Genomic DNA, 26,498 nt, shown 5'->3' with positions numbered 1-26,498 from the left:
ATGTGTACTATTTGGTACACATCATGCACCAAATTTCTCTTATTAATAAAAATTTACGGCAAAATCTTTTCACAAATTTCTAAATGGTGACCGACAATTTTTTTATCTTTTAAATCTTGGTAATAGTTAATTATATCGAAGTACGTTTTATTAAGTAAAATTTTAAGTTTTTTTTTAAACTAAATGACACCTTATTTTTGAAAATCGGTCGAAAAATAACTGACTTACAGCAGAAAATGTATGAAATAATTTCCCGTGCCATTTTCAAATAGCAGCAGAAAGCTTAAGTAGTTTATTTATTTTATTATTTTTTTTAATAGTTCTGAAGGCGCAGAAATCACTGTGAAAATATAATGTAGAGTACAAAAAAAAATTATATTCTGTTGTTGGATGCAGAAACAAATATATATATATATATATATATATATATATATATATATATATATATATTGAAATACTAATTAGATTTCCAAGAACTGAACACAGTTTTTTCTTTCTTCAATTCATACATTTTAACTAGGTTTCGGTAGTTGCTATTATCAGAAAATATTTTAGTTACTGCTTCACCAATTTCATAAATTTATATACAGAAATAAATGAATAATCAATTATAAAACAATCATTAACTTTTTTAAAATCTAGTTCCAATGGTAATTATCTGAAGTAGTCAATGTATATCAATAAAACCACTTGGGAAAAATTTAGACTTTTTTTTGGCACAAGGAATGATCCCAGTAAAACATTCCACGCTGAATTCAAATGTGAACATAAATTTTCGCCATCACTCATAGTTTTTTTGATAAATAGCTCATATAAATACAAGAATTTATATGCATGCAGGGCAATATTCAACTTTTTTAAAATGTGGTTGCTGTTTTCCTTATGTGTGTTTGGAATCTGGAATATACTGTTTACGGTCCAATAATATGCGAGCATTCATGCACTCCACTGTCCCTGGTAACTGTTTTCTATGAAAAAGTTTTTGATGGAAGGGTTCCCCAATCCCGTCGCAAACAGCGAAGACATTTTCGGGAAAGAAATCCGGATGTGAATCATAGGAATGATTTTTTGGGGACCTATTACACTCTACATATTTTTAAGACTGTAATAATTCATTGACAATATCACGGTAGTTGGGGGATTTAAGATTTCCTAAAACCATTTGCACAACAATTTTAAATGACCTCTAATATGAGTTTTCGACATGGCTTAACAGTTCTTGGAATTGTCCGTCTCTAATCAAAGTTCTTATCTAGAGAACTAAAACCGTTCCTTCCTTCATTTTAACGTCACCAACACAAGGAACGTTTATTTCATATTACGAAATCCAGTACCAATTTTATCCATACCCTAAAAAAGTTTTTCAAAAGCCCTAATTTCATATGCAGTGTAGAAAGAAGAATCAAGCAATTAACAAAGGAGATGTACAACATTTTTTTATCAAGGAGTTACGCTTTGGCCATTACTTTCTGATATAATGATTTATCTTGACCATGATGTCCCATTATCACAAAAAGCAACAGAATTTAGCGTAGTCTAATTACAAGTTAATTAATCACCCAATTAATTTTAAATTGAAAAGTATACTTCAAAGGTATTTCAACTGATTTCTTTCTAGCATGATTTTCATATAGTTATATGTTTCTTTCGTATAAGTTACATAATCTAATGCCATAGAAGGGAATTTTTTGCCATTGTGCAAAAAGACAAATTTAATCAAAGAACAAACTTAAGACTTAAAAAGACAAACTTAAAAGACTAGTTTTTGAAGAATCAGTGAATAGTCTCCATCCTACAGCTATGTTTAGGATGGAGTGTATCCATGACAGCATAAATATTGTTAAGTACAACTCAGCTACTCAGAATTTAAATTTTGAAACTCTTCCTGATGATTACGAACGAAATACACTTTATCTCTTTTTAGAAAAGATTCCAGCTTTCAGCCTAGATTCCAAAAACTCAGCTTGTTTCTTCAACAAGTTCACAAACTAATCGAAATCAATTAACAAAACTCACCTAATAAAATCATAAACTAGGTCGTTTAATTCAGATAACTCAAGGTTATCTGATAATCCAGTGAATGGGAATTGGATTCATGGTTCAAGGTTCACGGGAAGTAGATTCTGCTTCAAAATTAGGATCATCTTGCTCATAATGTTGAACTTCCGTGGCTACATATTACTTCGATCCATCTTCTAATATTAGCTAATTTGGAGGATATGATTTCCCATTGGGTATGGTATGGCAGAACTCATTCCCCGATTACCCCTAGCCCAGTCTGTCAGACGTTTCACAGGTCGAATACCAGATGTAAAGGTTCCAGTTCTTATCTTGATCCCTAACTTTACAACCAAAATATTGTTCATAACATTTTAGATAGATTTCATGAGAAAGCTACTTATTGGAATGAGCACCATGATTCGACTTCCGGGAAATTTCGACATAGCTTCGCGTTTCACATTCCAGATCCCAAAATCACCGTCAGCTCAAAAGTTTATATATACATTTATATATATATTTCACTTTCTTTGTGGACACGATAACACCGTAATTTTGCGCCAATCACTTTCAAATTGTTTCTTAAAAATAACTCGTTCCAAAATCTTGGTCGAATTTTTTAACGGCCAAAATCTATCCATGTGGATGGAAATGGGAGGGGTAGGGTGGCTTTTTCGAAAAAAAATAGTTATAACTTTCTTATTAAGTAAAATATTAAATTAATTTAAAGGGCATAAATCTTATCTAAGTAAAGTTTTTCGATATCACCAGCCATTGGCCCAGGGGGTGAAAAAAATGGGGTTTCGAAGACAAAAAAATTATTCTCCCTTAATAGGCGCAGTATCGAATCGGCTTAAAGTAGTCATTAGTCCTCTAAACATTACGTAAAACTTTTGTCTGAAACAATTTTTGAATGACCAAGCTTTACGGCAAGGAATTACCAAAATGTTGCTGGAATTGTAAGAAGATGGGGCTTGTCGTATGCCAAACATGTGAAACTTTTTCACATGCAATCATGCAATCAGTGAAAATTTCAAATTTACTCGTATTGAGTAAATTTGAAATTTTTCTTAACTTTAAGGTGGAAATCTTTTTTATCCCCTACTTACCACCGGTGAAATCTACCTCTGCCTTCCAGCGTGCCGAAAGGGTTTTTTTTATTTTAATTTGCAAGTCAAACTTTTTCGTTCGTTCTTTAAATTTCAAATCTCTCACGTACGAAATAGAAGTTATCCGGATCATTTACAAACTTTCTTGGTATATCTATTCACTGCCAAATACACTTGAGTAAATGTAAATTAAAAAAACCGAATTGAACCATAGTATGTGTATACATAGCGAAAGTTTAAACAATAAATAAATCCTAGGCATGACATTTTCGCTCGCTAAAAAAATATCACCCATTACGCCCACATACATACGTATGTATCTATGTGGGCGGCAGCCTGTTGTTACTGTCCAAATAAATAAATACTGGTGTTTTGTTATGACCCAGAAGCTTTGTGCTCACATGTCAAAACCTACTGTAAATGAATCAACATGCAAATATATCTATTTCCTCTGTAATGGTATGTTTTTACCCTACCCAAATTTAGAAATCATTTAAAATATGACTTTATGTACGTAAGTTATCCCAAAAAAAAACTTCAAAGAATTCCACAAAAGTAATACTTTAAAAATGTTATTACACAAAATCAAGGATTTTGCTGCAATTTTTGAATTCAGCAAAAGAAGTTACATTAAGAACACAATAAAACTTCTACGTACCAAAAGCTCTTTTTATTGGTGTAATTAACAATATAAACAGTGTAAGGTAACACGATTCTGCAAGATAATGTTTTTTTATTGTTTGTAGCTGACCATCATGGTAGAGTGGTAGCATCTGTGCCTTTTGTCCGATACCATCTGGTTTAGAAAACTAGAAAAATATTTAAATATAGAAGGATTTTGTATTTGTAGCAAAAAATGTATGAAATTTGAAAAAAACAATAAAATATCTCCTGATCATTATCAGGAGACAACTGCTGAAACTATTTCAAAAATATGATCTAAAGAAGACAAACCTGTAGCTTAAGAAAAATTTAATAAAAATTATTTGATATAATTTTTTTATAACAAAAAATTTAAATTTGTGTAATTAAAAAAAAGTCACTTAAATCTTAAGAACTTAAAATGGAAGTGAAAGTTTAAATATGGCATTGATAACTAATAACCAAATCTGGATCTTTATACATTCGTATTTTTTATTTAATGTAGTTAATTAGGTTATACTGTTTTAAAATCAATAACTCAAAAAACAAGCTTTTTTAACATGTATTATTATTTATGTTTTTATCAGAAAGAAAGATTCCGGGTTCCACTTCTGATTGCGAATTGGAATTTTTCAAATTTCACCTTCATCATAACTTGTTAAGATCTAAATGATTTTTTGAGAATGATGATATAACTTTATAAATTGTAAGCTTGAGCGTGGGAATATGAAAAATAAAATTTTTACTATTGAAAAATTTTGTTCCTGACCCGGATTCGAACTATGATCTAATGCAATATATTTGAAACTTTGAAACTGCCTCGCCACTTATTTCTAAAGAAAGAAACATACAATGTTGGATTACTAATAATAGTTTAACTTTAAATAAGGTTAACTTTGTATACTTATTGTTGTTTATTTTATGATTTTGATATAATAACAATTTCAATTTTGGAGTAAAGTTAGTTGTCTAAACTTCTTAATATATCTTAATAATATTTTAACTAAAACTACTCAAAGTTATTGCACTGTGGTTTTAAGTAAACTTCAATCCACAGTTTTCAGGAAATCAAATTATAACATTGTGTTCCTTATCAGTTTTAGGTAACTGCTTTAATGTAATGTAATTATTAGTGTAGTAATGAAACAGGGATCTACATAAAAAGTAATTTTCTTTATTATTTTTTAAATAAAAATTTTTAGATGTAGGACAAAAAACAAATCTTTACTTTCTGATTTACTATTAAATATAGTAAATGAAACACATTATAATAACAAATTTTATAATCTAATTATACCATAAACAAGAAATCCCAACACTAAAATCTTTAAAAATTCTCAATAAAACTTTTACTATAAAGAAAATTGATTGTAGAAAACAACTTCAATCAAAATGTTTCGACGTTCGATTCTCAACTAGAATTTGGATTTTCTCATCTTTTCTTTATTTAAAAAATTTTACTGTAACAAAAAAATCTATATTAAAGACTCTACTGGAAATAAATGAAATTCACGTGATTATTTTTATTTCCATTATTACGAAAATGTAGTTGTGCAGTACCAATGAAAATTTATATGAAAGTTATTATTTACTTACTCTCTTTCTGTGTACATGAAATCTTTTAACAATATTCCAATATCGTAAAATAAATGTTTTTTTGTCGATAAAAAATATATACAAAAAAAAAGAAAAAATGTAAAGGTTATTTTATATTTTCATAACATTTTATAAGTGTTTCCTATCATTTATTACTGAAATTTGCTGATTATATTTGAGTTTTACTTTACAGCCTAATGATGCAGTTTTTAGATTCTTTTCGTTACTTTATTTTCCAACTAAACAAATCATAAAAATCACAAGGTTATTGTTTACATACAATAAATTATCACGTTAATAATTTTTTCCTTTTTGTTCTTTATGGATCACTTTTGCGTAGTTTGACTTCTTTCTCTTTTCCGGAAAGGTTTTCATTCTTTTGCTCTGTTGTCGTCGCCTTTTTTCCATCCATCTATTGCGGTTTATACCCTTCTTTTGCTTTCTTTCTGGAAACTTAGATTTTCGAATAAATTTTCAAAATTTATCTCTGTCTTTACAAAATTACTTAGAAATCTTTAATCAGATCTGTTTATATTTCTTTAAACCAGTTGGTTTTTGTGGCTTTGTTCAGAGTAGAAATTAGATATGTTTTGTCAGTCATATGATTGTTCATTCTGCATAAAGGTCCATAAAACTGTAAATCTTCTTTTCCGGATTAAGTTTCCTATTTTTTCTCTATAGTTGTAAATTTCTTTATCACTTTTTAATTTGTAAATTCCATCTTCTTACTTTGATCCATAAATGTTTTTAATATTATTTTTTCTTCTTTTGCTATTTCTTCTTATGAAAAAAAGAACTACAGATATTTTGTCCCATACAGTGCTTCTGGTAGACTACAGTTTTGTAGTGCCTCAATTTGGAGTTATACAAAAGGGATTTTTTTTATTGTAAATGTTCTTCGAGAGGTGGTAGGCAGTTCCCATTTTTCGTTCTCTATTTTTCATCCCATTTTTTCCAATTATATTTGGTGTTATGATTTCTCCCAAATATTTACATTTTTGAATTCTGATTACTTCTTTGTTGTCGGAGATTTTAAGGGTTTGAGTTCTGTTCTCATTGTCATTGGAAAACCAGTTAGCTTTTTCATAAGAGATTTTAAGACAAATTTTGCTTGCCATTCGCCTAGTTTTTGAATTTTATTATTATTATTTTTTATTTTATTATTATTTTGTTCTGACGATCAAAACAAGGCTATATAATATGACTTTTGATGATGTGTTTGTTAAATCACAGAACAAGTATCTGATCTTTTGGCCAATGTATTATTAATTTCTGGTTATACATACCATTCGTCAAGGACTTGAAACTACCCTAGTACTTGGTCAGTGTTCTACCGAGCAGTCAACTGACAGAGTCTGTCACCAGATTTATGGCCTTATTGTACTACAATTCCTTTATTTTAAATATTTTAACTTCCTGTTTAGATAGCGCTATAGCAGAGCTACAGCCCTAGAAGGGAAAGCATTTTAATCGGTCCAATTTGGGCATATGCTGTTTTCACCGGATCTTGATGTTTTGACACCTATGGAACCCAAAAATCCGGATGGAAATTTTCCGGATGTTAATATTCGTATGCATCTGTTCATCAATGTATCTGTTCAGTGCTGGCCTCTAACTCATCTTATATCTACAGAACTAGTAGACCGATTTTGACCAAACTTGGTCAGATTACTTCGATATACGGGGCATTGATGCCATTAAACTTCCAATTTAAAAAGTCAAGGAGGTGAGGCTGTAGAGCAAGGTCATCCCCAATACCTCGAAATTTCGCCTGAAGGTAGTATTTTTCTTAGACACATTTGTTAACAATTAAAAGATAACAATATTTGCAAAATCGCACCTCCACCATAAAAAATGCTTAAAACTTAAAAATGCTCGTCACCGTAAGGAGCACTGGTGTCTCAGTCCGCCATCTTGGATTTTTCCTTTTTCCCTGTCGGAAATTAACATTCCCCTCGTCTTCTTCGACCGGAAAATTTAAAATTCCACACACAGGATTGCCAACCAAATTAATTTTTTACACTTTATCAATTATTTTATTTAATTTAGTTAATATTTCAAAGGTTGGTAGTACTGACGTACAGCTGTTGTAGTCGTCTGCTATGTTATGACGTCTCAGGTGAACCGTAGAATTAAATAAATTAATAATATTTAAAGTGTAATAAAGAACTCGGTCTGGCTGAGTATCATACTCGATCGCCGGGTTAACTCGGTACCTGGTGCGTTAAGCCTTGCAACTACTCCAGCCTGCCGAGCGTATAAGCGAAATTTGTTTTATGTAAGTTGTGAAATTACATTAATTTAGGTAGTCCGACCTTCACCGCTAGTACCGCCACACTCTCCCGAATTAAACACGGTATGCGCGAGCGCTTTGGTTAGAATCATTGAATTAAATAAACGAAAAAATATTATGTTAAAATAAAATGATAAATATTTTAAATTAGGTTGTGTTTGTAAATGTACGTAAGTTGTACGTCTGAAACAACCTTGTAGCCGCGTGACAGGATAGTCTTACAATAAAGTTGCCAGCCTTTTTTTATGTATACGAACTATACAACAAGCTCTAAATCTGTATATAAAAATCAAATTAAGAAAATTACGTAGTAGCGTCTGTTCTTTTTGAAGTTCCGGGTTCTAGTCTCAGTCAGGTGTGACATTTTTCACCCGCTATAAAACTCATTATCGTTCATCATAGCAGTTGTTCTTGGGATTGTAACTGTATGAATAAAAATAAAATTAAAGAAATCAACCTTGAGATTATGGTTTTATTTTTCTTATTTTCATAAAATCATCAGTTGATGATTATTGAGTAATATAATGTGAAAAAAAAACAGTAGTATTCATGAGAATAATGAAATGTTTACATACAAAAACTGTACATACAAGAAAGCAGAACATTTTTATTTAATTGAAGAATAGAAATAAATTATTGTTTAATTTTATTCCTATCACTTTTAATCTCATTTGTTTATTTATCTTTTAATTTATTATTAATTCACCTCAAAAACTCCAAGCTTACGTATAAAAATACATAATAGAAAAGTTTGTACTGAATGCAAAATGACCGAGAATTTCCATTTAATAATTTTTAATGTTAAATGAGGAATCACAACTATTAGCCCCAAAATGATATTATTAATTGTTACGCATTTAGTGAAAACGTAGTTTTTAAATTCATGTTGCAAATAATGTGTATTCCTTTAATAAATACTACATGCACTTGAAACTAGTTATTTGTAAACTATATTAACTCCTACATACCGTTCAACTTTTGCAGAAACTCCTCAATAAAAATAAATAAAAACAAAGTTGTTTAAGTGTTTCAAGACTTTCTGGCCATTAATAATAAAAATTGAAAGAGTTAGAGCCAAAATACAAATTATATGTATTTTTTAGGGTGGAAAATAAATTAAAAAAAGATTTTTATAAAAATATTCATATGTAGATTAAGCTTAACAAATTTTCAAAAGCAAAGTTTTTTCCAATTCTAACACTTCCTTCAGTAGAGACTAAAATAAGAAAATAAATTTAAAAATCCTTTCTGCATTTTATTTCCGAAGTCTATAATTTAAAAATATTTTCTGATATCTTGATGTATGAAGTATAAACTTTCAAAAGTTTTTCTGAAAAACATTTAAGCCGAAGGGAGATTAGAGCAAAATAACAAGAAAAATATATTTTGGTTTTAAGAGGTGAGGGTTGATTGTTTTTAAAATTTATATTAGAATTGGAGGTAACAAATTTGCTCTAATAATTTTTTTCTAAAATGTTTTTGAAGAAAATCGAGATTTTTTTTCGCGATATCCCTCACCCCCCTGAAAAAAAATTGAAAAAAAATGATAATGCTCCATATATGGAAATATTTGAGGCAAATTTGAAGTAAATCGGTAAGAAAAACCTGAAATATAAGGGCAAAAGCAGGGCAAAACACAATACTTACATACGTACATACGTATGCACATACATACATATGCTTTTTTTTGTCTAGATGAACTAATTTGATTATAAAACGTAAAGATTTGCAAAAACTCGATACCACACTTTTTACATGATCACCATATTTTCCCCTTTAATTTATAACGATTCTAGCTATATTCACCGGGAATGTAACATATTAATTGAAATAGATATTTTTAAGTTCCCTGTTAGCATTATAACAAAAACTTATTTCTAACAAAAAAATAAAATAATCCGCACGATTCGATAAATCTTTTCATCACTATAACCATAGCTAGAAAATATTTTGAATATAATTTTATTGAATTAAAACAAATCTGGTTTCCAACCAATATTCTCAGAAAGGCATGACTTCAGATATTTGATGAACAAAGTGAGGAAGTTGGGAAATCCTTTCTTTCACTGTCGATCAGTTCAAATCTGCTGAAGTGTTAAGATGCGCTGAACACGCACACTTGTTAATTTCTGACCTTATGCTCCTTCTACCAATGGATCTTCGGTATATTCCATGCATTATTAAATACAAAGCTATTACAGTAACATATATGTAGGTAACATATATGAATTAATGCATACACACTTTGTCCCTGGAACCTTTGATGTAATAGACATACTTACTAAAATTTCATTTTTTGACCATTGCAAAGCTTTCAGTTGAATAAATTCCTAAGCAGAAATAATAATAATAATACGAGTATGTTTTAATACAATTATATGTATTTTAAATCTAGAAATTTCATTATAAGATTTATTTATTTCTTAACAAATCTTTTGGATAATATTTTGATTTACAATTATACAAAATTATATTTACATTATTTGAGATAGTTACGTAATGCATTTATGACATAATATCTTAATTGAAATAATTATTGTTAATTTCAGCTTGAATTCTAAAATAATTGAGAAATAATAATATAATACGGCATGCTTACTGTTTACAATGATTGAGTTATATAAATTTTGATAAAATATAAAATTGTCTGCTTTAAAGCGGTAGCTTCTCTAGCTGCATTGCTTCAAACTTCAAGACTTTTCTTATTTACTATCAGTAGTAAACCATTGTTCTCCATTCACTAAGATAGTTGTATATAGTGTTTTCACATAATTTTAATTACAATTTGTAATAGTTTCTTTATTAACTTGAAGGTATATACAATTTGTCTTTATTACACATTCTTTGTCCATCAACAACTCATATTATATGTTACTAAAATATTTGTTAATTAAACTTTCCTGTAATTTATATAATTTGTTATGGTTTAACAACCTATTTAACTATTTTAAATCTGAGCTATGAATTTTTTAAAAATAAATAATTTATGGTGTAATAAATAGGGTACTTTTATATTTACTTACGTAATGATGTAAACATATTTATTTATTTGGATTTAGTTTTTTTTTTTTAATTTTATTTGTAGAATATTAAAATATTAATTCAGAGCTTGAATGCAAAACATATGTAGACTTAACTAAAGCAACACACCGCCTGACAGTAATCCCCATTTGCTGTTTTAGACCCAAATGTAATACAGTAATGTTTGTTTCCCTTGAATAATATTCTGAAACGTACAACTTCATATATGCTGTTTGTTGGTTAACTGTGAAATGCGGTTCCGTGTAGCATCGTTAATGAATATCCGCATTCACCGCATGTATTCAGAAGGGAAATCTTCATTTTAACGTGTAAAAAGTTTAATATTTTTAATTCGGATAAAATTTATTAGCCAACCTTAGTTTTATTCGTTATTCATGGTTTTATCTTAAATCAACAAAATTTAGCACTTTTGTAATACCAATAATTTATTCAGTAAAAAAATTAATTTGACTAAGGATCATCTTTATTTGACTGGATTGCAGTATTCTGTGTACCAAGAGAGCTTCTTATGCAATCGGCTTTAATCATTTTCTGTAAAAAGTTGAATCTTTAAAGAAACCCGTAGCTTTTTCATTTTTTTAAATTTTTTTATTAATTGAGGATAAAACTCACTTTTGAAAAATATCTAATTTTATAGAATTATAATAATACATTGCTTTAATTTTTGAAAATCGTTCTCCTAAAGTAATTCCGTAACTTGAAGTAAATATTTTATTTACATAAGAACATAGAATATATTACATTATATTACATACATTAATATAGATCACTTCAATAATGAGTAGATTACTATTTGAAGGATAAAAAAATCCAGCTGCAATATTTGCTGAACATATCAAAGCTATAAGAACAATTTTGAAGCGAATATTGTATGCAAGTTATGTTAGCACATTTTTATTCAAGTTTAACCGGAAAAAGTTATTTTTTTACCTCATTAACGAAATATAAATAAATTAATTGAAATAACTTTTGATCGGGTCAGTAATTTGTTAAAAATAACAATAGAAACAATATAAGGATAATAATTACGTCTAATTATTTTTTAAACGAAGATATGTTGTTTTGAAGTTTAGATAAGGTAGATGTAAATTTTTTGAAATTAAATAAGATATGGAGTTTCAAAAGAAATTGGAAAAGTTAATAATTTCAATAAAATAAATTAACAATTAATGTAATCCACTTTAACAGCACGTTGATATGTATTCTAGATCTTTCGATTTGTGTATACTAATAACTAGTAACGGGCCTGTTTTTAAAATTTTTAACTATGATGTTTTAAATTTTGATTTTAAATACATCAATTTTAATTCCCGATGATGGCTTCCGGGTACGCCAAAAGATTTAGAGTACATATCAACGTGCTGGTAAGGTGGATTACATTAATTGTTAATTTAGTCATTAAACATATCAGCGATACCATGTTTGAGAAATTAAAATAAATAATATCTAGCGTTTGAATTTAATGAAAACTAAATTCGTGATAATTTGTTGCAGAATAAATTACTAATTACATCTGTAATAATAATGATATAATAAATAGAGATAATGAGAATTATCTTTAATTTATCATCATGTTTAAATTAATTTTATTTAAAACACCAATTGTGATGTAGAATAAAAAGAATTAATTCACTATTAAAAGTTTTATGTCTCTATTGCAAATTTTTATTCGTGACTACAATTATTGCTTGATTATAACTTGTTAAACTACAATATATTTGAGAGCTTTGTGTTTAATCTTTTTACAACCGTTTTAATATTAAACAATGACTCACACTTTTAAAGTTCTTTTCAAAGTTTTATCTAGGTTTACTTTTACTTAGTAATTATATTTTGTTTTATTGAATAACAGCCTACTTTAGCTTCCATGGTTAAAATAAAACTGAAATAAAAACATAGTCTGGTGCACATAGTTTGTATTATACACTATCCATAGACGGTAGTCTAATTATGTTCTTTTAAAAATTTATTTTTATTTTTTGTTTTTTTTTCTTATACAAATTACAATTCATCTAATACCTTCAATACCTTTTCTTGATTGCAATTAGAAAACAAGTTCTGCAAAATTTATTCTAAGTATATTAATTCTAAGTTTAGTAAAGAAAAGTTATATAGAAAAAAGAAAAAAAAAATTAAAAAGAAAATTTTATTTCATTAATAACTTCTGATATATTTTTATTATTGAATTATTATTTATTATTTTTTGCAGTCAGAGGGTAGTAATTGTTAATCAATATATTTAAAATAAAAAAAGAGTTAAAAAAAAGGAAATGAGGAAATGAAATCGGATTTGAACCGACTACTTTGTGTTTACTTATACACTACTATTCATCTAATACTTTCCTTCAGTACCTTTTCTTTATTGTAATTAGAAAACAAGTTCTGTATCAATTATTCTAAGTTTATTAATCTTACTTGTAGCCTACTCGTAAAAAAATGTATGCTCTGTTAGTTCACTTTTAATTTTTCTTTAAATTTTAAATTAGGTTTCATATTAAAAACAATCAATTACCTATTTTTACAAACTTGTAAAATTATAAATAAATAACTGTAATATCAAAGTTTTAATTCACTATATACTTTTTAAACATGCCATACCACGTCCTCCTGATGTTTATTATCAATCTGGTGTATTCCTCTCTATTCTGAGCACTGTCAAAAAGCGCTTCTGCGCCTTAAATATCTGTCCAATCCTTAATATTGTCCAACCAGAGGTTTGTCTCTTTCCACCTCCTCTACCACTCAATCTTCCCCTTAAGAACTAATTTCAAAAGTTGATACTGGCTCCCCTTTAAAACGTGACTCAAATAAACCAGCTACCTGCACTTAATAGTTATCAAGAGCTTTCTTCCAACCCCAGCTCTTCTAAAAACTTCTTCATTAGACCTCCGTTCCGATCATAGGATGTAAAACATTCAAACATTCATTTCAAACGCGCTTCCACTCGCTTAATAACCACCTGTTTCAATGTCCAGACGTCACACCCGAACAACAATGTAGACCAAATGTAGCATTTGAGCATTCTTCGTCAAAGTTTCAACTTCAAATTCTTACTGCAAAAAGTGGGCTTAACTCTAAGAAAATTTGCTCTACCTATTTCTATTCTCTGTTTCACCTCTTTATCTACTTGATTGATAACGAAACAGGCCAAATATTTGAAGGAAATAGCACTTTCTACTTTATGATCGTTGACATAGAGACTAGCCTCAGGGTGTTCACGGCTGAATAACCTGATGAGTTTAGTCTTTGATGTGTTAATATTTAAACCTATCTTCTGCTTTTTACATACTCTGAATTTGGGGGCCAAATTCAAAAATCATCCTTAATAAACCATTATGTTTGTTTGTCATATTTATTAGAGTGTAATGAGAGCGAATTAATTTAACATCAGTTAATAATAACAACCAAACGACGATTTTTCGATTATTATTCACACGTTTTATTTATACATTATTAGGTTTAAATGATACTTTATCATCTTTGATATCATAATACAACACATTTACACCAATATTTGGGTTTTGAGCTACAAATTTATCAATGTCTTTAACACAAACAAGATATTCTATTCCTTTCATATTTAAATAATTTTAAAATTGTTTATAGAATGAAAAAAGATACTTATTTTTATTATTAGTAAATAGATGTGCTAGAATAGACCATAAAAAACATTTTTGATCATCATTTTGTATATTTATCATAATGAGTTTATTTAATAATGCTTTTGGTGTTTGTAAATATGTACTATTACCCCCATAAAGTGTATGGAATTCTGATATTGAGAGTTCCAATCTTAATATTTTATTCATAACCCAACCACTTCCCATTTGAATAAATCTTTCAAAAGATTTGTTAATTTTTTTTCATAGGATTCTAAATACTGTTTATTCAAGACGCTTGGATTGTCACATACATTTAAGACAAATCGAGTGCTGCTGTGTAAGTTAACTTCACAAAAATAACATTTATCAACTGCGCATTTTTGTAACTCAACAACAACGATGATAAATAGTATTTAATATTGTCTCCTTTATATTTTTCAACTTGCAGTCTTATAGCGTTAAATACCCTATCTTTCATGCCCATTAAAATTCATAAATATATACAAAATTTTTATCTCTAACATTCCACGAGTGTTTTATTAAAGAACCACCTAATGCTTGTTTTCTATCTGGTATGTATCTGGTTGAATATGTAACATCAATTCGGAAATAGATATTTTTTTATTTAGTTTGTGTTTCAATTCAAAATAATATTCAATTAAATCATCAAAAGCGTTATCAATAGACAATTTATTTTCCAAGAAAAATTTTATTTTTTCTAATTTGTTTGATTTATAAAGAGTTTTTCCATAAGAAATAAATAAATCTTTATTATATTCACAAATTAATTGAATAGTAAATGGACTATGTAGTGATTATGTAGTAGTGTATTTTTTATATACTTGTTTAATATCATCATTTATATTATCTAAAAATGTAATTAAATCATACTTGTCAGACAGATTTTTATAAAAAAATACTATTTTACTAGCATTATCAATTCGTTCGAAGTTCATGGGTTTTTTGCATTCTTATTATAATTTAAATAATTTTAATAATCATGTATTACTGATGTTAAAATTCACTCTATAAATATAGACGTGTAAAAGGTTGGAGATTCCCCAGTTATTTTTATTCTTTTGTAATTAATGAGTATTGTTTTATGAAGGATACAGAATTGTGCTTGATACACTCTTTCGTGGTGAAAATTTAACTAGAAAGAGGGGGTCGCTCTCGTGAAAAAAACCTTAGGTTCAAGCACATGCTGGGGGTGTGTTTGAACCTGAGGTTTCTATACTACTCGAATGCTGTTTTCTTAAACTGAATTGGGCGTTGTGGATCAGTCAATTGGCCACCATGATCACGTGACTTAACACCACTAGGTACCTTCATTTGTGGACATATGAAAATGACCAACAAAGCATAACAACAAAAAGTTAATACTAAAGAGTTGCTCATTAAAATATGAAACGCAATTTAATTTATACGAAACGATTCTAAGATGATACGGAAACGTCTCGGAAATATTTTACGTCGGGCAGAGTGTTATCTGATTTTTGTCATTCTGTTATCATTTATCATTTTATTTACTTTTTTTTTGTTTTGTTGTGTTAAGAATAGTGTTTATTATTATTAAAGAATAAAAAGACTTTCTGTCTATTTTTCGTCTGTTTTGCTTTAATAAAAACCGATTTTTATAAGTTTTTATTTACTTTTTATTATCTTTATTTACATTAATTTTCTCGGAATTAAATTATCCTCAAGGTTTGTTACTAAATCCTTCGCATTTATTAGTAATTTAACAAAGCCATTGTACTACAAAACGTAAAAAAACCTTGTTTTTCTACACCGAATTTTGTATTTTACGTCGGATATCTTAAAAGTTAATGGAGTTACAATTCTGTGACTTGTTTTATCCTATCTTCTAGCTCAAATTACATATCTTTCTTTTTAATTCTTAACTTTACTTATCCTCTTTAACTTTACTTCTAAATTTGGGTCGCTAAAATTACAGAAGGCCTTTTTTTTATTAGATGAGCTGGAATCCGGGCGAAATCTTTCGCTAGCGGTAACTCGAAAACAAAGCGTTTTTCCAGACTTATGTTTATATGAACGTTTTTCATTATTTTCACCTAGTAGAACGTGTTTTAAAAGTTTCTCCGTTTCTTCGTACGACATTCTGTATATATACTTTTTTTTAACTGTTTTTGAAGAATTTATGTTATCCAGTCCGGAGATATTAATCAAAATATAGGCCAATACACCTAAGTATAAAGATATTACACAAATTTGTAACTTTTTTTTTTTTAACTAAATAGATCTTGAAACGTTATTACTCAAAATTTGAACGATCGCTGTACTTTATAGCTATTCCAACCCAATAAAGCTATATTTGGGAAAGTAAAATTAAGTGCGTTAAATTTTTGTTTCAAATTCAAATAAATATTTTTAAATGATTTTTATTAAAAATTTTAAATCAGTAATAATTAAATTCTTATAATCTTTCCTTTTAACTCATACGAATTTAATATTTTTAGATATACTTTTCAATTTTTCATGTATCTGCATTGCTTTTTTTATTTAATTTTTTTTTATTACTAATATATTTTGAATTCTTAAATCAAAGCAGATTATGTAAATGTGTTAAATTAAATAAATCACTTTTTTATGCTGATCACCGTTCTAATAAACCTGGTGTCTTTTATTAGTGACTGGGAAATACATTACTATTTAAAAAATTTAATTGATGATGATCCGTTTCCCAGGATATCACGTTCTAACTCTTGTAGTTTACAAAACTGGATTAAGTCCGGCTCAACTGTGTTAAAATTGTCTTAAATTATCACTCTTATGAAAGAAAATAATTTATGCATTTTTTCAAACTTATAACAGTTTAAGATAAGCGTTTATATTACTGGAAAAAAAAAAATCTTGTCGGAAAAAAGCCGTAAACTTTGCAATAAAATTGCACGAAGTGGCAATATTACCATCTACTTAATCTGTGTCACAATATTTAATCTATTCAGTAACCGAATGAGCAAATCTTTATTGTTTTATAACAAACAAATTACTCAGTTTGACTTTAAAAAATTGAAATTAATATAATTTTAAAATCCTAATTCATAATACAAATTTATATGAGCACTAATAATGTAATTTATTTTTAACATAATCACAATTAATCTTTTTATAAACATGAAATTAAAAAAAAAAAAATTATTTATACCAGGGTATTATATAATTTAAATAATGCAAATAGCGGTTTTTAACAACTGTGTAGCCATATTTCTCTTAAAATGTATATTAAAGACTGAAGAAAGTGTTTAAAACATCGGGAAAGCCTTAGTTTAAAAGGAACGAGGAACTGTGAACGTTTACATTTCGACTGGTTAAGTAGTTACATTGCAGAATATTTAAAATGAAAGAAGCTTAGCATATTTTCAACGGGTACCATTAAAATAATCCAAAGAGCAAGTTACGTTCTTTGGAATATTTACGTTTTATATGCATGAATAGTTATGACAGGAGTCTTTATGCTAAATGTAATAGCAGTAATTTTTTTTTCTTATTACGATAATAAGATCATTTGTAATGTAAAATATTTTTAATTACTTGTTTATGGTAATTAATTAGAGTTTTCCGCTGTTATTTGTGCTTAGTCTGCCACTGTTCAACAAATTTTAATGGTTTACATGCATAATATCTACACGCCACTTGTTTTATCCTTAAATTGATTTAATCGCATGTAACTGTATGGATGTTTTGTCGCAGAGGATAAATTAAAAAAAAAATGAAAACTCGATTTTTGTTCTAAAATAAGACAGCTTTTTACCATAAAGATGATATAAACATGATGAATAAATTGACTGTGAAAGGCAGATGTGTCCTTAAAGAATGCTTCAAAATTTCATTGCTTGAAGTAAATATAATCTTAATGTTTCTATTTTTAAATATTGCTAGGTAGATTTTTTTTTTAAATATACACACAAAACTTATAAATGTAAGGAAACGTTAATAACTAATTTTAACGTAGACAAAGATGGAGATTCTAATCAACATTTATTATTAGAACATTTATAATATAACATAAAGCAGTTAAAAATGATAGAAAACCATTTTTCAAAACGAGAATACTGCATCTAGTTGGATTTTTTTTTTCTTTAAAAGTGCAGACATTATTTTAAATTATAAAGGCTAGTATTGTTATTATTAATTAATTTTTTTTTTTGCTTGATGGTATCACCACATAAACTTAAAGCTTGAGCGCGTGTTTTATAGAAATGGAATTTTGTAGTTTATAAAATGGCATGCCTGACCGGAATTCGAACTGGGACCTCCGGATGAAAGTCCGAGATGATACCACTCTGTCACGGAGATCTGTATTTATTTATTATCATAATTTTTTTTACAAAAATCAAAATAAGTGAAAGAATTTAAGAGAATGTAGCCGACTAAGAGCTGGCTATCGTCACAACTATATTTTTTTTAAAAAACTAAGTAACCTGTCACTCCTTTTGATATAAAGGATTTTAAAATTGAAAGTTTTATTAAAATCGAATCTGTGGTTTATAAGTAACGAACAAAAAATTTATACGTCATTTTCTGAAAGTATTTTATTCTAAAGAATTAAGATTTTTTTTCCTTTTTTTGATGATATAAAAAATTTCAGCTATTTTGAAGTGATTTTACTGTTTTAAAACTAAACAGTGACCTTATTTCTTGATGATAATATAGCTTAATTATGTAATGGAATGGTAGTAATTCTTTTTATTAAGATTGTATGCTAGGTTCGAATCTCGGTCAGGCTTAAAATTTTCATTCGGTATAAAGTTTATTTTTAACATGATAGTTAATAGTTACTTCGAAAATAAAGACATAAATTTTGTTTGTTGATATATCTAAACATAAATTTTTAACCGATTGTAACCAGTACTTCAAGATTTCTTTTGGTTTTTTTGGAGAAAGTTTCTTTGGAAGTCCTCAGATTTTTGTTTTTCGAATAACCTACGTGGAAGATCTTTTAAACGAAAAATTATGTTGTCTATAAACATTTTGAAAATATGTTTCAGTGATAAGTTTCCCGATTATCGCGAAATATGCTACTATTGCAGCAGTAGCTATATCGAGAAAGTATATAGTTCAGCCAAAAAATTCTTTTAAATTGGTATTTAAGTTTGGTACTTTAAGGAGACGTTTTAAAATAACTTTTTTTTTTTTAATAAAAATAAATATTTTTGAATAAGTTGTAAACAATCTGGGAAAAAATATTTTATTTCAACGATCCCAAGACGAAAAAAATTATTTTTATCAGACGGATGATTGTGTGTGTTGGAATGTACACAAAATTTCAAATCTTTATCGGGGCAATTAAGCAAAAAATTTTCCTGCTTAAGTTTTTTTTTATCAAGATCAGATTACCAAAAAAAATTATTAAATATTCACCCTCTCAAAGAAAAAATTACTATATTTTTTTCTTTTTTAAGTATATCTTGTTTCAGAAAAGAGTTAATGGAAGTTTTAGCATCTACATTAATAGGCCTTCAAACTATTATATAAATCTTTTACCCATCCCATTTCAATAATAATCTGTGGTAACAAAAGTTATTTTTTTATTTAAAAAAAATAAATTTTAAATTTAAATTCATCTCGTAAGTTACCCATGCATTTAAAATATAAAAATTGAATTTTTTATGGTCTAGAATTCTTTGGTATTTCTTACTCTTTAGTAGTTCTTGAAAAAAAAAAATTATCCAAAACTTTTCACTCCTTCCTAGAAAATTACAACTTTTTTTTATTTGGAATTATGGATGTACTTTTGGATCTTTCAAAACTTTGGATCTTTTGGATTATTTTTGGTTGAGTATGGGAACTCCCAAAGTGAAAAATAAGTTTCCCAATCTCTAACTTTTAATGCTCATTTTCTTAAACAATAAAGTTACTAATATAACTTATTATCCATTTCCTGATAGGGTTGCTCCGAAATTTAAAAAGAAATCAAAACATTTTCAAAAATGAGTTGTGACCGATGTAGCCGAGAAAGTTATGCAATTCATTTTATTTTTAGAATTTTCGATAAAAAATTTAAACAGATTTATTCGAAAATTTAGGGTAAAAGTGTAACATATTCTGGAATTCTATAAAGCCTTTCCTTAACGATTGCTTACTCTTCATATCGTTTGTCTGCATTCCTTCTCCCATTTCATTTAAGTACGTGTTTATTCTGATTTTTTGAGTCTCTTGCGAATGGTCTTTTGATAGACTGGAAGTTTCTCAACATATCCATATTTTAATTTTTTTTTTAAAAACTTATGAAATAAAAAAAAATTAAAAAGTAACAATATAATTGACCAAAAATTTCTCTAAACAATTATACGTTTTCTGTTCTTTAATTTCTCTTTTTTGAAGAAGGCTCAAACTGAGGACTAATACGTTGCTTTTAGTTCTTTCTTAAATTGCTACTGACTTCTAAGAGTTGAAATTTAAAGCAAATGTGAAACAATTACCGTTTTCATCTTAAGTGTATTTTTTCGATTTTGTATTTTGGTTTTTTATCTTGTTTAAGTTTATTTTATATTCTATAAATTACATAGTAGGTATTGTGTCATTTAATAGTAACATTTTCGTTGTTAGTGTTGTTGTAGGAAAATAAAAATTGAATTTTTCTTAATGTTACATAACACACAAAGACACTGAGTTTTCTAATTAATTTGTAACTCTTGTTTATTGTACCACTCCTGACAAGAATTTTATCTTATATTTTATTTATGTGATATGAAACTTTTGCATTTAATTTATAGTAAAATTTATTTAACTACGCATTATTTCAATGTATTAGTGATTGATGTACATAGAATGGAAACACATTTAATATCTACTCCGTGTTATGTTGCGGTTTACGATCGCACGTATTGTCTGTACGGCATGTTAACTGTTTCATTATATTTTATGTACACGTATAATAATAGTGTCATTTGGGAATTGTAATAAAGTAGGTAACCATATGCTTCAATTTATATAGACGTACGGGTTAATCACTATTAAATAATTCATTAATTATTATTATATTTCATAATAGTATAGAAGAGTAGTTTTTCAATAATAATTACTTTCGTGCTGGAAAATAAGTATTTTCTTTCATAATGTATACGTAAATTAATTAGTTTTCATTTTGTTTTGCGAGTCGTTTACTGAAACACCCGACGCGCGCGCACACATATATGGTTCATACTTTTTTGCATTTTTTATTCTCGTATTTTTAACATCCATAACATGTATCGATAATTATGAATATATATATATATATATATATATATATGTGTGTGTGTGTGTGTGTGTGTATTATGTGTGTGTGTGTATTATGTGTGTGTGCGCGCGCGCGCATATTTTATTTTACTATATATATATACTGGGTGATATTAAGGTATGGAAGCAGCTTTATGCTGTTTATTTGTGAGGTATTTGGAGGCAAAAATAATGGGTTCTAATTGTTTTTAAAAAAATCTACATTATGGTGGGTTTTTAATTTTTGTCTGCCATATTGAATCAAACTTAATTTTTTTAATTAGGAAGGTGGACATATGACACATGATTTAGATTTATAATTTTACAAGAAAAGCAATGGTGAAACCTGTTTTTCTGTCTTAGACAGACAGCGAAACGATAAGGTTAATGCCTTCCTAAGCGTGTTATTCAAAGTTGCAATGACAAAAAATCAACAATAAAATGAGGTAAAACATACTGCATGAACAATTTTATTGTATTTTATATTCATAATACATACAATAACGAACTGTAAAAAGTGTTGTAATATTGATCATAATAGTAAACTATAATTAATAATTAACTACACAACAACAAATTAAACCGTTATATCAACTGATATATTATTCTTTAAATAAAAGTTAAGTTGCACTATTAATATTAGCTGATATTTGTTACTTATCAGCTTTTAATTTACCACAATGCAATTTGTATTACGTTGAAACAATGCAACTTATTACCTCCTCATTACACCTTTTTACCTTAACATAATTGTAATGGTAAAATTTGATAGTGCTAGTAAAAATTAAGTTACAGGCCTAACGGTTCAAATTTGTTCTTTGGTGATAGTTTTGTCATTAGTTTCCTCGTTCATATATTTAGTTTTATTAAATTTTCAAATATCAATGACCTCATTAAGTGAAACCGAAAGAATAATTCTGTTGATGATTACGGGTATGGCAAAGTTAGGTCTTTAAAAGAGGTTTATGATTTATTTATTAATAAATTTCCAAACAAAGAACCAATAAGTAAATCGACTGTGATCGAGAGTACAACAGTTTGAAGAAACCAGTACTATAAAGAATCGTCCTAGCAACGGTAGACCAAGAACTGTCACAACTGATGTAAAGATATCAACATCTTATGGTCTGCAAGGATGTATTGCAGACCATTATTTAAGACTGTATTAAAGACCCTCATTCATCGATTCGGAAAGCTGTTGTCATATATCATATCAGATATTTTTTTTGCATCATCTGCTCTTCGATTGCCCAATCTTTGGAACTATCCTACAAAACTTAGACCTGGGTTCAGATATGAAATTTCTATTAAATCAGAAACAAGGTATAAAACGTCTGTTGCGGTTTCTCTCCTAGAGTGGAATGAAGAATACAATTCAGTGGTTTTTGTCTGATATATGTATTTTAGTTGGATTTGTTTTTGTTACTTTATGTTTATTCTTTACTGTTCCTTTTTCTTTATTGTTTATTTTTGTCGTTTATGATTTTTGTTGTTTTATGTAGTACTACATGATAGTGTTATTTTAGTCGCTAATGACTGTAATTATTTTGCGACTGTAAATAAAAGCATTAAAAAAAAACTTCTTTCCAATATATTTTTATAAATAACCCAACAACTTAGGTATACCTTAATAAGCATGATTTATAAAGAACATCCAAGGCTACTATTAGTAGCAGTGAACTCCATAAAATTTGCTGAAATTCATTTATTATTCATATACTAAAGCACTCGGATGATGATCGTCAAAATTAGTAATCTGCGTTTAAATTTATTTGGAAGAATTAATGAGGGATCTTATATGTTTTATATTTTTAAACAAATTTTATAAAATATACATATAAAACTATATATATATATAATTAATTGAAGTTTCTCTTGGTTATTCTCCTGATGTTTAAGTATTCTGTTAACGCCAAAAGCTTGTAATAATTTAAACTCTTTCAACTAAAAAGATACCTTTGAATGAATATAATTTAATAATTTTTTTTACGTTTAATTTTTTTAATAATTTTATTGAGACCGACAAAATACTCTTTTATATTAAAGTATACAGTGATAAACTACTTGTGTTCTTTTCATATTGAAAAAAACTATATGTTTTCAATAAGCAAGTTTCTTTTCTATTATAATCTGGTGAGCTGAACCGATTTATTTCAAAATGAACTAAACTTCTATTACTTGCTACCTTCTTGACACTTAGCGATCGATTTGTTAGCATATCTCCTGCTTTCCAGTGACTTAAGTTCACAAACATTACCACCACATTCCCATGTTCATCTTGTTTGTTTGCCTTAAGTTACTTGAAGAGTGATTCAATTTTCATTTAATAAACAGTTCATATTACGAGAATATATCAGTGGTTTCTGCTTTCAATTATTCAAATAGCTCCTTTTTTATGGTTAGTTTAAAACAAAAAAAAGTTATAAAAAAGAAATTAATTTTATATTTAATTAATTTAAGTTACTTTTAGTAATTGATTTACCTTTTTTTATCTGTTAAAACAAACCATAAGTTCTATTAGTTTATAATCTTTTACATAACGAACAATTTTAATTTTTAAAAACATATTCTTCTATAAAGTTCCGCAATATTGGAAAATATTGTTTAACTACTTCTTTATTTTTTTATCAACTTTTTTCTAAATTTAATTCGTTTATTAATTCATTAATTCGTTTTTTTTTTGGGATGACTAATTATAATTTCTTTTCTTTTAGGTAATGCCCTTCAAGGTCCAATGTTCGTAGAAGAACCGCCAACATGGATGGATATATCTAATTCTACTGGAGCTGTTTTACCTTGTAAGGCTCACGGTACTCCTGCGCCATCCATTCACTGGCTTGATCAAGCTGACAAGGAAGTTTCACACATTCCACGCCTAAGGTAGGACAAATCCATTTTGTGTACACAGTAAATTATTCTACTAAATGTGTTGTAGTAATCTATTCCATTAACGTTACATAAAGCTTGATAAATGAGGAGATAAAGCCAAATTGTACATTACTTTACACAGAGTGTGTACAAGGTACGCCTCAGGCCATTATCATACGATATTGTATTCGTTATTTTAGGTGTTTACGAAGCTAAAACAGTATGTTGTTTTTGTTTGTTATAAAATTTAAATAATTGCTGTAATATAAGTTTTTACTAGGCTCCTTAAATGTATAGTAATCTTGTATATAATTAATACAAATGCAGCGTTTAGGAATATTTTATTATCTTATAAATTTCATGGTATTGTTTTTATAATAGTGTTTTTTTTAGTTTATTAATTTTAGTCATTTTTCTTTTTTTTTGTGTAAATTTTTATTATTGTAGTTTAGAAGGATATTTTTTATACTGATAATACAAAAATACTATTTTTTCAAACAATTTTCTTACAAAAATTATTGTTGAACAACTAACCATGCTGTTAATAAAATTTAATTTACTCCATAAAAAATATTATGATTATATTAAATAATAGTTACTTAATACATATAAAGACCAATATTAGACGATTATTGAAACAAGTTTATACTTTAAAAATCCTTTACAAATAATACTATTCCTATATAATAATATTATTTGCAGTTATTTCGTAGTGAAAGTACACTTTAATTCTACCATTTTTGTACGAAATAGAAGCTTGCGCATCTAGTTTTACTTTTTGAATTTTGCAAGAAAATTACATTACTTCTAAGATTTAAACTGTAGGTACATTTTTATTTTTAATTAATAGATGAATCGAACTAACGTATATATTAGTAAATTGTAAACATGAATCAGCTGCTACCTGGGCAAAGCGACGATGGTACGGCACCTCCTGGGCCATGAATAACAACTATAAAGCGCCGACCGCTGGTGTGTTCAGACAGCGATCCAAGGAGACCATCACGCCGAGTGTTGATTAGAGACAATTTTATTTCCAGTTCTGCTGATGCCTCAGAAGTGATTCTGAAATTGATATGACAGACTTGCAGCTAGATCACATTCCACGACATACAATCCCAGTGCCTCGAAATCAACGGGCACCACAATCCCCAAAAATTCTCCTGATGAACTGCCGTTATCGAATGATTCATTTAAGTAATCTTCCAGTGGAGGATATGAACGTCGGTAACGTAGAAGAACGCTATTAAATCTCCGCCGATAGAGCTCTATGTATCAGGGATGTCATGCGGTTATATGAGCTTCTTGAAACCATTGCATGCAAGAACGATTACTAAGAACGTTTAATAGGTTCAAAAACAAATAGTTGTGCTTTCTAAAGACATTGAGATATATTAAAAAGTAATTAGTTTGGTACGTGAACTTAATCTAATTGGACACGAGTTCTCACGGATAGACAAAAGGGCTTTCCGAGTAATTATTAGGAAACTGTATTACTCGGTTCCAGTAGATAGCATTAGAAAAGATTGAAGATCATGGGCCCAGTTTCGGAGTGTTATCAACACCCGACATAGGGTGACGAAAGAATCGATGTAACGTTTTTAATTGATCTTAAACCTGACCACAAGGAAATATTTAAAATAAAATAAAATATTTAAACTGAACTTCTGGACTAGTTGAGTCTTATCAGGTTTTCAGAAATCTACTGCCCTCCCGGCTTGCTATCATTAAAAAAATTATTCAAAGAGTTCGTTGAGACGTTGGGCTCCCGTTTCGTAGCTGGAGCGACTGGAACACGAAGCATGCTCATTGGGGTTCGAGACTTATAAAAACTACTTACGGGAGAACATTAAAAACTTGAACATAAAAACCTGCGTTGTCGAACTGCATCTCAATGTAATTCTGGGTTGCAACCCACGTACTGGCCTTTCACATTACACTTGTAACTGTAGTGTGGCTTTTGAAACTCCAAGAAAATCCCTCGTTTTTGAAGATTAATACAGCGTATGCGCTGTCATAAGCATGGCAGCATAGCCATACCATAAATAACTGAATCGACCATACCGATATGTGAAGTAAGCGGAAGAGCATAGTATTGCGGACTGTCCAAGGAAAGACGAATTACTC

The 26,498-nt window shown here is 28.2% G+C and overlaps 1 protein-coding gene across 1 annotated transcript in view; it reads left to right on the top strand.

Moving 5' to 3' along the window:
* LOC142321154 (cell adhesion molecule Dscam1-like) overlaps window positions 1-24,387 on the top strand; it is a 484,144-nt gene extending 459,757 nt beyond the window's left edge. The window contains exon 3 of the mRNA XM_075359147.1: window positions 24,218-24,387. Coding sequence (XP_075215262.1) covers window positions 24,218-24,387 — 170 coding nt within the window. The remainder of the gene's footprint in view (window positions 1-24,217) is intronic.
* The last annotated feature ends 2,111 nt before the right edge of the window (window positions 24,388-26,498 follow it).

The sequence above is a fragment of the Lycorma delicatula genome, chromosome 3, assembly GCF_047948215.1.
Source record: "Lycorma delicatula isolate Av1 chromosome 3, ASM4794821v1, whole genome shotgun sequence".
In the NCBI taxonomy this organism is placed as follows: Eukaryota; Metazoa; Arthropoda; class Insecta; order Hemiptera; family Fulgoridae; genus Lycorma; species Lycorma delicatula.
Note: the sequence above shows the minus strand (reverse complement) of the source record. Positions and strands in the feature narration are given on the sequence as shown.